General features: G+C 38.2%; 1 protein-coding gene across 1 annotated transcript in view; it reads right to left on the bottom strand.

The window, feature by feature from the left end:
* Positions 1-13,649, bottom strand: part of LOC307207639 (phosphatidylinositol-binding clathrin assembly protein-like) — a 49,183-nt gene that overhangs the window by 9,008 nt on the left and 26,526 nt on the right. The window contains 10 exon segments of the mRNA XM_079961691.1: positions 618-725; positions 1,896-1,952; positions 3,148-3,268; positions 4,874-4,904; positions 5,005-5,121; positions 8,612-8,722; positions 9,213-9,359; positions 10,859-10,962; positions 12,021-12,160; positions 12,740-12,863. Coding sequence (XP_079817817.1) covers positions 618-725; positions 1,896-1,952; positions 3,148-3,268; positions 4,874-4,904; positions 5,005-5,121; positions 8,612-8,722; positions 9,213-9,359; positions 10,859-10,962; positions 12,021-12,160; positions 12,740-12,863 — 1,060 coding nt within the window.

Genomic DNA, 13,649 nt, shown 5'->3' with positions numbered 1-13,649 from the left:
AAGCCCTGCTTCTTAAAGTTGAACTACAAGGTATCAAGTCTTAACTTTTGAACGTTCATCACAATAAAAGTTCCACTACTCTACTAACTACAATAAAATACATCTTAATTGCAAATTAGGCAAACATTTTTTTTGTCTGTTTTCAACAAAAAAACAAAATAAGAAAAAAAGAACTGGTTTGTTTCCTGCTAGCAACATCCAGGCACAATCAGTTGCTGACAGACCCATTGCTGAAGGGCCCATAACTGCTTTTTTTAAAAAAAAAACATTTTTTTTTTTTTAAATAAATGTATATTTGATTCATTCTGTAACTCTTTTAGTGGAGCTGATCAAGCTCTATCTGAAAGTCTTAGCCTGCCTAACTTTTATTAGGAGGGAGTCTCAGTGCTGTGAGGCAAGTACTTTAGGATCTGAGACGGTAAAAGAACATACCAGTATCCTTTCAAACTCACAGATAGTTGAATATAAATAAATAGTGATGGTGATGATGTTTTGCAGCCTAAGGAGCAGATCTGACCAATCAGGGGCAGTATATAAATATTTTAAAGTAGCAAGTGCTGTTAACAGTCTACAGAAATCATGAAGAGTTTCATCTTTATGCTAAGGAATACACTAACCTGTGTTCCAGAGATAGGTGCAAAAGGATTTGTTGGCCTTAGGCTGGTTTGGGTATATATCATAGGCTGGGGTGCCATAATAGGAGTAGCTCCAATCTGAGCAGGTACCTAAATGTCAGACAGAAACAGGAATGTATAAAGTCATTTACTGATCCTCTGAGCTTGAACATGGTTGCTCTATCTATATATTTTGAAAGCTAAACAAATTCTACTTCCCTTTCAGCAACTTAATGCCAAAGCTCTCAAGGCTAGGTGCAGAAGCCGCTTATGCATGAACACAGTACTCCTACTGCTGAAGCGGCCAGTTTCTGCACTCTTCAGACAGTGGTTTCATGTGGTCTTCAACAGAGTCAGACCACTAATCCATCTAGCCCAGTGACATCTATTCTTACAGGAAGCAGCTTTCCAATGAGTCTGGCAGAGAAGATAATTTTCCCTGCCTGAAATCTGAGAGAGATGGAGGGCTGAATTTGCTTGCAAGGAACTGAAATGCCTCAGAAGTGTGTTGACCAGATAATTCCACCCACCTGTAATGGCCAGCTTCTATAATAAATTGTCATAGAGCAACATGAGCATAACTATAAATGCAGGAGTTCAGATACAGCCATGGTATTTCACCTCTTTGGAATTTGTACATAAATGGTGGGGGTGGATTAAGTTACAACTTGAATGCACTTTTAAACACCACCAAATGAATGGGCACCAAATAATAAACACCACCAAACGAATGGAATCAGTTACATAAAATATGACTAAAATTCTGTTTTAGCCTCAGATTTCCATACCTAAGCTATTGTGGACATCATTATAAAAACATGGTGGAGACAGAATATTTGTGTCTGTTTCAAGAAAGAGATGAGGAGGCTAAGATAACTTCCTTGGGGAGGGACAAACTAGTGAAAAGGTCTTGTTCTAAGGGGATGCTAAAATTGCATCTATTAAAAGATGTTAAGACCACACTGGCAAATCTTAAAACGTGGTGGGGGGATAATATAAAAGACATTTCTTAGGACATCCAAGTAAAGCAGTGGGAAAAACTTTATACCACACTTTGATTAAAATGTTGGTAAGTACTGGGAAGCAAGATAAAAAATACTTCAGTGACTTCCCTTGTGCATGCAGAAGCTTTTCAGACTACTTTACAATGCAACAGAATAACAAAAGAATTAGTACTTGAGATTTCAGGCTCATTAGACTGCTGCAAATTACGATGTATGACATTCAAAAGAGAACATCTTCTCAATGTATTATATAAATATAAAGAGTGAATATTCTTACCATTCCATACACAGGCACTTGAGGTGTATTCAGTGGGTAGGTTACTGGAGCAGGTACCTTTGACAGTGGGGGGGGGGGGAAGAGATTGCATATAAAATTTGGCTACAAATTCCACTGCTAACACTGAAGAAATTGTATAAATTGCATCTTATTTTGCAGGATAGGAACTTGCATATCCAAGATAAGGTACTCCATTCTAGCATAGCAAAAAGGAGGAGGGACAGAAAATTATTGGGAGTAGCAGGATACCAAAACTAGAATGACTTTAGATAGAAACAAGACAAGCTAGTTGTGAAGTTAATTATCCTCAGTCTCGCACACCATGTAACTGTACATTCAAAAAGAATTAAAGCAATGTGGCTGAATGAAATTACTATTTGACTGCTCTTTTGTACGGAGAAAGTTCTCTTTCCATATAAGGAAGGAATAGCTAAGGAGAATATTTTCATTAATTTGATTCATGCTTTTCAGCTCAGATTTGAAGCAACCAGGAAGCATAATAGATATCTAAGAAAGAGCTACCATTTATACACATAAGAGCAATTCACACCGAAACAGTAAAGGTGCAATCTGTGCTACTACAAACAAGTTAGAAGGCATCAAGCACCTGTTACTGGGAGCTGGAATACAAGGCTATGAATTTTTGCCATATCTGCCAGGATCCTATCAAAAATAAAACACCAATCCACAAAGAACTGGAGACCAGAAGTGTACATGTACCAGGGTTTATAGGGCTGTTTCTCTTCAGCTGCTTCTCCAAAGCCCTTTAATTTCAATTTAGTACACATTAGCTACCTTCAGAATACAGTATTTTCCTTCTGCAGCTTACAACATTAAAATTATTTAAAGTAATAAAATATAAACATCTTGAAGGGGAGTCTCAAAGCCAGTTTATGATGGCTGTAAAGTGCTCAGAGAAAAACAAGGCAACAATTCCACTAGGGTAGCACCAGCCCCTAGTGTGCAATTAAGTAGTTCTTTGGATTCTGGCCAATATTTTTATCACAAAAATACTTTAAAAAAATACAGAGAATCACATCTAGAAGGTACTAAAGTATTTACATGTTATACAAGATGCACTGTAACCTCCAATTTATTTTATGTCCAAATCCTCTCCCTTGGGATTCTAAAATTTCATGCCAAAGCCTTATTGGTAAATTCCTCTCAAAATTTTGACAAGAATGCTTTGTGAAATACAGGGGAAAGGCAAACACACAAACAATTTAAAGACTGAAAATACTGTAGGTATTACCATCTGTGGAGCAGGAGGAATAGGGACAGTATTCCATGTAGTTGAGGTGCTTGTTTTCGCTTGCCAGTTGGTTCCACCAGTAAGTTTCTTCTCTGTAGGCTGATTCCACTGCATATCAGATCTAAAAACGAATTAAAAGCTGAGCAGTTACATATGGAGAACAGCTGAAATGATACTGCAATATACGGAACTGTTCTGTTAATCACTAATTTCTTTTAGCTGCCACTATAATTACACCTCACGGCCCCTGGATCATAGCATTTGGTATATGTAACTTTTTAAACATCACATCTACTTTTTATTAAATTCATAAGTGCAAAATAAATTACTTCCTCCGTTTGTTTCAAGGTGTGCTTACTTCAGAAAGAGCCTGGCAAGTAAGAGAGCCAAATTTCCATAAAACTTTGTGAGTTACACTGGTAAGGTAGCAGATAACTCAGCTGGCTTTATACATCGGAAACTGCTCTCACAAAGCAGTTCCCAGAGGTTTAGGCAAATTTTAAATCATACCAACCAGCCCACCACCTGGTCAAAACAATATTTTTATTAGCAATGTTAACAATTCATCTGTGCCAGGAACATCCCACACCCTGTGCCTTATTGATGGCATCCCTACACCCAAGGTGTGAAGCATGACTCAGAGCACATGGTGGCAAGTTTGATGTCACTGCACTTACAGGCAAATTCTATTTGTGATTTGTTTTATAGTCAATTAAATTAGACTTTTAACATCTTTTACTCTGGGACTTCTTCTTTACCTGTTTTAGTTTTTGATTATAGCAAGATATATATGTTAATTTTTGAATGTTTAGAATTAAAACATTTGGATTTTTTCCCCTCTAGTCAGAAGAGACTGGCAGGATGGTGAAAGTTTTACAAACCTTTCTTTTCCAATAGTTGAACAATAGTGCTATTCATGAAATCAGTTGCGTCACATGTTTTTGGAGTGGGATTTGTGCCCCAACCCTGGCCCGGAAATGACTACCAGAACAGCCAGGTGTTACATGGGGAGATTGGGTTTGTTTTTAATATTTGCTTAATTTTGTATTTTTAGCTGGATGTTAAAACTGGATGTTTTCATAAATTATATGGAAAAAAGAGGTTCCCAAGGCTTCGCTTGGCTTAGTGTAGATTAAACTCCCACTGGCAATTAGAATGCTCTCCACAGACTTATCAACTGAATACAGATAATAAGAAATAATGAATTATTAGGAGTCGTTTAAGGGAGGCGGGAAGTTACAAATAAGGGAGATGAGCCAGAAGTTGTAAAAAGATGGCTTGTAAATACAAAGATGTATAACTGAAAATGTTCAGGCTTTTTTAAACTTTCTTTCTTTTTCTTCTTATGTTTTTTATTTCTTCTGCTTCTCTACTTTTTAAAAATTCTTTTTCTATTTTTCTGTATGTATATGTATTTGTTATATGTAACCAAAATAAACAAAAAAAAATGCACTACCTTGAACCCCTGGGCTTGTACGAAGGCAGGCTATAAATCTTCTTAATAACTCAAAACAATCTTAAAAAGCTATTGCTGAATGTCTCCTTTTGAAGGTTAAGGTCTGTTCTGTTAGGCAATATTTGCTCTCACAGAATGATTGTATTGGCACAACACTGAATATTAGAAAATTCTGTGATAGCTCATCAATGCAAACACAAGTCAAGGACATTTTTATCAATATATAATTAGAAATTATGAAATTAAGGAATTAAGGAATATATGTCTCACTTTTTTGATGGTGTTCCTCCAAAGCCAAGATCTGTAATAAAACACACAAAAAACATTTAATTAAGATTTAGAATTCCTTTCATAATAAACATAGGGAAACCTTTCTTTAAAAATGAAAGTGTTAAACTTACTTCCAACCAGATTAGCAAGTGAAGAATCAAGGTCATTGGCCAAAATCTTCCCACTGTGCTGACCAATTAAAGCTACTCTCTGATTTTGAGCTTGTACTGTTGGTTGCAATACATCATCTGTAAATTAAAGACTGGGTACAAAGGAGATAACCTTTTTTAAAAAGAGTATTATTGGTTTGCAGCTATCATTTCAACTGGTAACAGAAGGCAAAAAAGGGTACCACCACCCAGAAATCCCCTTCTCCCAATAAAATGCCACAACCCTTTTCGCCTAGTTAAATTAGTTGTATATGCGATAGTCTGCTTACATCCACAGATGTAGGAATAGTTACATCTATACTGTGATACTCACTGAAATGTCAGAATGTATATTTTGGCGAAGCTGGGATGTGCAAACCCACCTAAGCACACTATTTACCGAGAGCAATGGAAACTGAATTCTAGCCAGCATTAGCTTTTATGTACAGTTTCCATTTCAAAAGAGCTTAAGGATTAGACAAGATATAGGTTAAACCCCCCATTATTCCTGGAAAAAATGATTCTAGACAAAATTCTAATAAGCTGCTGGAATGTAAGATTTACACTTCAAAGATTTAAAAATGAATTCTTAAACCCTGGATTTTCAAGCAGTCTTGAAAGTGTACAAAATATTTTAATGCACACAAAGATAACCGCAGTTTCTCCTATGTATAGGGTGGTTTGACAATCGCACTTTCTTAGAGATGTAAAATTAGAAAGCACAAACCAAAACCCACACACAACCATCAGTGCAGGAAATGGACTTGCCCAAGCAGCACCAAAAAGAGGAAATTTACAAAACTGGGGTGGGCGTAGATGGGGAGGTCATAATGTTTATTTTATCAGAATAATCAGTTAAAAGAAATTAGATAGCAATGTTTCAATTATAGCCTTCAGGTGTCTTAAGTACTTTAAAGCCAGCGTGTGTGGTAGTTTGAATGCTGGAATTAGGTACAGCAACCTAATCGGCCACTATGCTTCCTGGGTGATCTTAAGCCACTCATCATCTCTCAGACTAGTCAACCTCAAAGGGTTGGTGTGAAGAAAAGGGGGGAGTGCCATGTACATTGGCCTGAGTTCTCCAGAAGAGGGGAATGATAAAGATCAATAAAAGTTTTTTAATGCAAGGATCATGTTCTTAGCGTTAGGCAAATATAACAGCTAAGAACTGCAGGCATGTTAAAACACCATGATGTAATGGTCCTTAGAGACCGGCTGTTTGCCTTCCCCTGGCAATGTTTGTCTTGGAAGTGGTGGTTCCTATAGAGAAGCATTCAGTGTTGGAGGCAGTTGCTGGGGAGTGAGAATGGGGAGAGTTTTCTTGCACTTTGGTCAGCCACTGTGAGAACAGGATGCTAGACTATTATTATTACCCATCCTTTACCCTCAAGGCAGATTTCAACAATTAAAGCACAATGTTAAAAACAAGCAACTTAAAATAACAGAAATAAGTTGGGAACTAAATATATATTTAACTTAGGTGTCAAAAGCCAGGTTAAAGAGATGTATGCCTTCAATGTTTTCTGAAAGCTGTATAATGAAGATACCAGACACATTTCTATGGGGAGAGAGTTCCACAATTTAGGGTCTGTCGCAGAGAATGCACTCTCCCAGGCACCCCACCCCAAGCTTCTGGGGGCAGTGGAATAATCAACAGGGTCCCCTCTGCCAATCTTAACACCTGACAGGGCTTGTAGGGAAGAATGCAGTCTTTCAATTATTCAGGGCCTGGGTGTTTTAGGGCTTTACTCGCTAATTGTGAGCACCTGGGAACAAACTAGCAACCAGTGCAGCTGTTTTAAAACAGGAGTTATATGAGATCTAAACAGAATCTGGCTGCTGCATTTGGGACCAGTTGAAGTTTTAGAGTTGCCTTCAAGGCTAGCCCCACATGGACCACATCACAGTAATTGGATCTGGAAGTTACAAGAGCATAAAGTGCGGTGGCCAAGTCATTTCTGTCCAAATGGGGCCATTGCTGGCGGAACACCCAGAGCTGGAAAAAGGGGTTCTGGTCACAGAAGTCACCTGAGCTTCCAGTGACAGTGCTGAATCCAGGAACAGGCCCAAGCTGTGGATGTGCTTCTTCCGAGGAAGTGCAACCCCATCCTGGATGCCTGCCTTGGTTTTCTGATCTGGGTCTCTAAATAGGCCCTGATCAAACAGGGCTCATCTTATGTTCCAGTATGTTTTAAGACAATACATTCCTATGGTCACAGGAGTTGAGTTTTGTCCTCTGCAATCTAAGATAGTTCCACATTCATTTCAATTGAGGGCTCTGATCTGGGCATGTATTCTTTTACAATCATATTCATTCCCTCCCTTGCAGTTGAACACAATATTGAGTGCCCAGGAAACTCTGGAAGCATGTGCATTTGAGGAGGGTAAGAGAAGCATTTTTGGTACACCAATCAGACTAATCTCTGCACGTACACCTTTACAAGTGCTCATTGAGGAGCAGTTTCCTGCTCACAACCTATAAATGCCCAGGTGGCCTTTCTATGTAAAATCATTGCTATGAGTAAGAAGAATGCCTTTCAGAGGAGAACCCTAAAGCCCTTGATTTTACTTCCTGGGTTACACTTAAGGGCAGAGACCGGGGTAGCACAAACTTATTTATGTTTACAGAGAACAGAATTCTGTGCTATTCAGTGGGGCTCACTCCCAGGTTAAGCATGCATAGGATTGCAGCCTTAAGCTTACAATCACTTTATTAACTTACCCATTGAAATCCATGATCCGGAACGCCACATTGAAATATACCAAAAATAAAGAAAAGGACAATCACAATCAGTATTAGATTAGCAGGAAACAGAACTAAGCACTTGTACTTTGGGGCAGGTAACTTTTTTCTAAAAGACAACTCAATCAGAAACATTCTAAGGAGCTTAGAATTTCTAAATTTAAATTATTTAAGTCCATCAGTTTAAAAAGACAGGCACCCTCCAGCGAATAAAACCATTTGATACACCATTTAAGCAAAATTAAAGTATGACTTCATCCCCATGATTAGGCAGCATGGTGAGTCAGCAAGTGACTAACTAGCAAGTAGAAAAGAGCAAAGACTATTCTCCCCTCCTCTTGTGGCTGAGCTTTAATGTCTGCTGCCCTCCAATTGTTTTGGGATTCCAATGCCCATCAACCCCAGCCAGAATGGCCAACGGTCAGGGATGATGGAAGATGTAGATCAGCAATATCTTGAGGGCCACAGGTCTCCCCAGCATAATGGAAATGCCAACAACATTTAGCAGCCCAGGACTCTCAGGAAAGGCTATTCATGCATGTTCAAGGAAAGGAAACATACAGAGAAAAGTTATGGCTGAGCAATAAATGACAAGAAGGAAATTTGCCATACAGGTTTATTCATTTGCTTCCCACTCCTTAGCCACTAGCTGTCCATAAATGTGAAGTATTGGCGCTCTGTCTTCCATGCATTCTGGAAAGCAGTGTTTTACAGACTGACATTATATAAAATAATTATCTGATAAAAAGGCAAATACTGAATCCAATGACCTATATAACTAGACAAATAAAAGTAGCTGCTGGCTTTATAAAATGCAGAAATTTGAAACACATTAAATAGCATTACCTGTTGCAGTTCTAAATTCTTGTACTGCTGATTTGCCACCAAATACAGCATCAAAATCCACATTGACTGTTGAAGAGGCAGTATTCTGTGGTACCGAATTAAGGGGATATCCTACAAATGATAATAAAAATTATTGGCACTGTTGTCATTAAATAGGTCTGCAATTCTAAGAGGCTGATGTTATGTAAACATTTATAAGAAAAGTACAGGGTAGTGTAGAGAAAGAAAGGAACAAAGCAGATGCCAGATTTAAGAAGGGGCATCTAGTGAATTATAGAACTTTGGAAACCCAATCATTCTCTCATATATATATATATATATACACACACACACACACACACACACACACACACACTTTTTTTAAAAAAAGTTATGGACATGAACATGTCAAAAGTAACACATGCAATTTTGCATATTTAAAGTGCACAATTTTGATTCTTAATTAAAATTGTCACAGTTATCTGACCAACAATTAGCAGTTGTAATGTGGTTTTGAGTTGAAACTGAGAAAATTAATGCAGAAACTGAGAATTAATGCAATTAGAAATATTAGAATCACTATAATAATGTATAATTAGAAAGAAATTTGAGGATGTTTTACCACTAAACAGTTCCACTGTTTGTTTGGAGGTAAAGGTGGATGTCACAAAAGGGGTGGTACTTTTTACAGCTTCTTCAACTGGCTTCATATCAAAGAGGTCCAGGTGGGGTGGAGACCCAACACAACCATTTGTGGATGAGAAAGTTCCTTTCAGATACAGCATTAGGTTGAAAGAAAGGGAAAGAAGTAAAATTAGAACACAAGTAGTACTCAAGAGAGAAGACACACTGAACAACATGGGGAGTTCACAGAAACAGGATGGTAAAGACTTAACACGGTTTTGTGTAAGGCTGTTTCTCATTGGTCTGCTCACCCAAACATTACTGAATGAAATTCATACCAGTTTTGTCTTTCATACAAAAATGCACAAACCTTTGGGAGCAGGAAACATATATTACACCAGAACACACTTCCAGGTCTTTAGACCAAGCAGTTGCTATTTCTACTTGATCCTCACTGACTTGCTCACAAAATACACCTTGCATTCTACCAACACAGATTCATCCTTGACTGTCAATCTAAGTCTGCTTTAGGTATAAAGTAGAGATGGAATTCTCACAACCTGTCTCTGCATTACATCTGAACCTTTGCTTGCTCTGCACTGGAATGCTAGCCACTGTTTCCTGGTAGACATATTTCTAACTTCTGGGGGCAGGTGGTTAAGCTGTCCACTTGTTAACTTTTCTCATAAGTAGAGTGACCTGTAGGGTTTTCTGGCACTACATTTTCCTTCCCCAAACCTCTGACTCAGAGGTGTATGATGCACAAGAGAGGATATCTGTAAGTACGAGTTTGTGACATGATCTTACTGTGCCTATAGTTGAAGCTGGGAAGCAGCATCTCAACAACCAGTTTGGACTGTATCTGTACTATAACCGAATTTTCTATGTGTTGAGGACATAACTATTTTTACTCCTGTACATATCTGTTCTATATAGCAGCTTTATTTAATTCCATCACTAACTAGAATCCTAATGAGAGGAAGACATTCAAGTTATAATTATGGGCAGAGGCAACTCCGTGTAGATCAAACTTCCTACCTCAAGTTGTTCTGATAGCAGCTAAGCATTTGGATGTAGAACTCAGAAATGCAAAATGGGACAGTTACAAATACCCACAAACCACAAACATTCTGTTATGTTCTCCGCTCCTGTTACATGTTTCATTTACTATGGAAAACTGGTTCACAATGACCTAACAGTTCAGAACACACACCAGGAGATGAAGAGAAGATGTTACACCAGGGCCATGTGGCAGCGGGGGGGGGGGGGGAGCAGCCGGGTGCACCTACCCTAGGCCTCGGGGAGCTCCGCCAGGGACTAGCTGCTTTTTTTTTGTTTGACTTTAAAACTTTATTCTAACAAGGCCTGTGTTACACCCTATGTAATGTACCCTCAGCAGACAAAATTGCAGATGTTTATGTATCTAATAAAACTAGGAAGAAAAACAGCAATAATTTTGGGGTACAATAATAGGTGCTGTTATCAATTACATGTTTCTCTGCCACAGCTATTAATAAAGGCAACTGGATTACATGACAACATAAGATTAGCTGTGCATTCAGGAATGTATGACAATCTGAAAGGGTAAAGACAATTAATTCCAAGGACTGTAAATGTTTTGTTTAACCACAGCAGTAAACTTACCTCCCCAGGCACTGCCTGCTGATGTTGCTATGGCTGGAGTACTCTGTACCGTTGGAACAAATGCAGGTTGGAGATCAAAGAGATCAGTAGAAAGGTTGGGCATGCTGAAAGTTCCAAGAAGGTTGTCAGCTATAAATGGCATACTTAAGCAAGAGGAAGTTTAATATGCTGTTTGAACATCTGAACATTAGACAACTTCAAGAAATGCCTGCATATACATCCACTGACATGAGAGAAATAACTTGAAATTTCACTTTACAACACAAATTTGATTTGATGAGATCCTCCAAGAATCCTCCTCTCCAAGGTGGATTTTGTTCACAACAATAAAGCAAGTATTAAACCCACTGTCACCCCAACAATACTGTCAATGCCAGGCTTGTGCTGCAGAAGATTCTGTAGCCTTGTTTGGACTCCTCTTTATAGGCCTTCCAATAAATGGTGAAGGAAGGCTTTCAGCATCTGTCCTTTTTAGTAACTGGTTTTATTTGACCATTTTAATCTTCAATTGGTTTTAATATTTGTTCTGCTGGTGGTGGTTTGTAACATTTTAAGGTGGAATTTTTATGCGGCTTTTATATTGGTTTTATTTATTGTTCTTGTGGCTGTTGATTTTCAACTGCAGGATAAAACTGCTAAATTGGAAAAAGTCTACAATCCATTTGTTGACTGGGTGAGGTCATTATTAATGCATGGAGAAATGCCATATTAATTTAAGGCTGGAAGTTTGGACAGCACTATGTACAACCTTTGGTGCCTGATCTCATACATTCATTTCTCATTGCAAAGTCAGATTTGAGCAACTTCTTTTACATTTTTTTCTTGCTGGTATCACTTCTATGTTATATACTTTATGTAAAAATGACTGTATATGTCTTGACGTTCAGTATTCAATCCTAATTTTTCAATTAATTGATTACAAAGATTATTGTAAAAGGGAAGGAGAAAAGTTACAATTGCTTTTTTAACAAAGGAACTTAGTCAAGTTTCTCTTCAGTAAAACAATAAATGAGAGTCTAAAACCTTTATGCAAATGAAGTGCCTGTTCTCTTCAGTTCCCACAAAGCATTCTGAGTTTCCACTTCGGAATGCTTTCCAATACCATAATATGAAGAAGTTCTGACTCTAGATTATTTGTACCCGATATTGAAATATCCCTCACCTATTGGTGGTTGGAGCAGGTGTTGCAAATAGGTCAACAGCTGCAGCATTGGTGTTTACACTCTTCCCTGATAAAGTGCTTGGAGAGGCAGATGTAGAAGTTGAATTTGACACCACAGAAATCTCTCTCAATCGCTGTTCCTAAAAGAGTTGTGCAAGATAATTCAAATTTTACATTATGTGAGTTTTTCAGAATGCAAGTACACCAACAATGAAACTTAACTATCTTGCGAAGTTAACCCACATCTCCATTCTACAGAGTGTCATGATGTAATCCAGCCATATTCCACTGTCATGAAAATCAGTGAGATGAGACTGTCCTGTTCATGAGTTAAGCCCATGATCAAGCCAAAGCTAATCACTTTCAAATCACATTGATTTCATGAATAATTTGGTTGGCTCTTTCCACACCAAGCTCAGTGAGATGTGGAAATGCTCAGCTTTGGCTTGATCTGTGAATCCAAGATTTTTAAAATAGATCAGAGATTTGATGCTGTGATCAAAATGAAAACTAAGGCTGCAGCATATGGTCAGTTCCCAAACACTCAAAGCACTCTTTCTCACTTACACACACACACATACACACACACACACACACACCCTCTCACTTTAACAAGACACAGAGCCAAGTTACTTTTTACAAGGGTATATGAAGTGCAGCTGCCAAACTAGCTTACACATTTTCTGACTCTGCATGTCCAACAAAAGCAGAAGCAGTACCTTCAGTGCTTGAAGTCTAGCTTGCTCCTCCTCCAATGCCTGCTGTTTCTCTCTTTCATCCATTTTAGTGAAGGACATTCCTGTGTTGGCAAGTGTAGAAACTGCACTGGATAGGGTGCTTGCTCTGAAATTTTAAAGGAAAAGGACCACATATTTAAGATCTTTGAACTCGAAGGAAGCTTCAAGCATCACCTAGATAGTTCACAAGTAAGGGGGAAACAGGACAGAATTCAGAACACTACAATGTTAGTCTTCTCCAAATTAACCTGGCAAAGAATGATAGAAAGGCATAGCATCTGGGATCCTATGTACACTTACCTGGGAAGAAAGCTCACTTAACTGAGAGGGATTTAAATCCAAGTAAATGAGTGGGAAACATGATATCTCAAAGTATCCATGTTTACCATGCTTTTTATGCACTTAAACTGGATTACAAAATACAACAAATTACAATAAAATAAGCACAACATATTACAGCTGTTACAACAGGCAGAAAAATTATTAGATAATCCACTGAGACCATCATCATTCTCAAGTGGTCCATGGTCGTTTGGGAACCAGTGGTTTAGAGTATACTTCGCAATGAAAAATGATCTGGTTTGTCTGCAAATCCAAAGTAAATCCAAATAAAGATTTTTAGAGTGCTTACAAGAGATAAGACAGATCTCAAAGAGAGGGTAATTCCACACGTATGAGGCAGCTACCAAGATGGCCATATGCATGTAGACAGTACTAAGTCGTTTAGGTGGAGAACTGAGGAATTCACCGGGTTCTTTTTGTGTTTTTTTCAGGGAGTGTGGGGGAAAAAGAATTATTTTTCCCATTTCAGCCCATAATTCCACCCACCCACTCTTAAAGGCAGATGATAGCAGCAGATGCTTTGGGCTAAATATACAATTCAATAAATCTT

The sequence above is a fragment of the Podarcis cretensis genome (genome assembly GCF_951804945.1).
Source record: "Podarcis cretensis genome assembly, chromosome: Z".
Taxonomy (NCBI): Eukaryota; Metazoa; Chordata; class Lepidosauria; order Squamata; family Lacertidae; genus Podarcis; species Podarcis cretensis.
The sequence above is the reverse complement of the archived record's forward strand: the minus strand, read 5'-3'. Positions and strand labels throughout refer to the sequence as shown.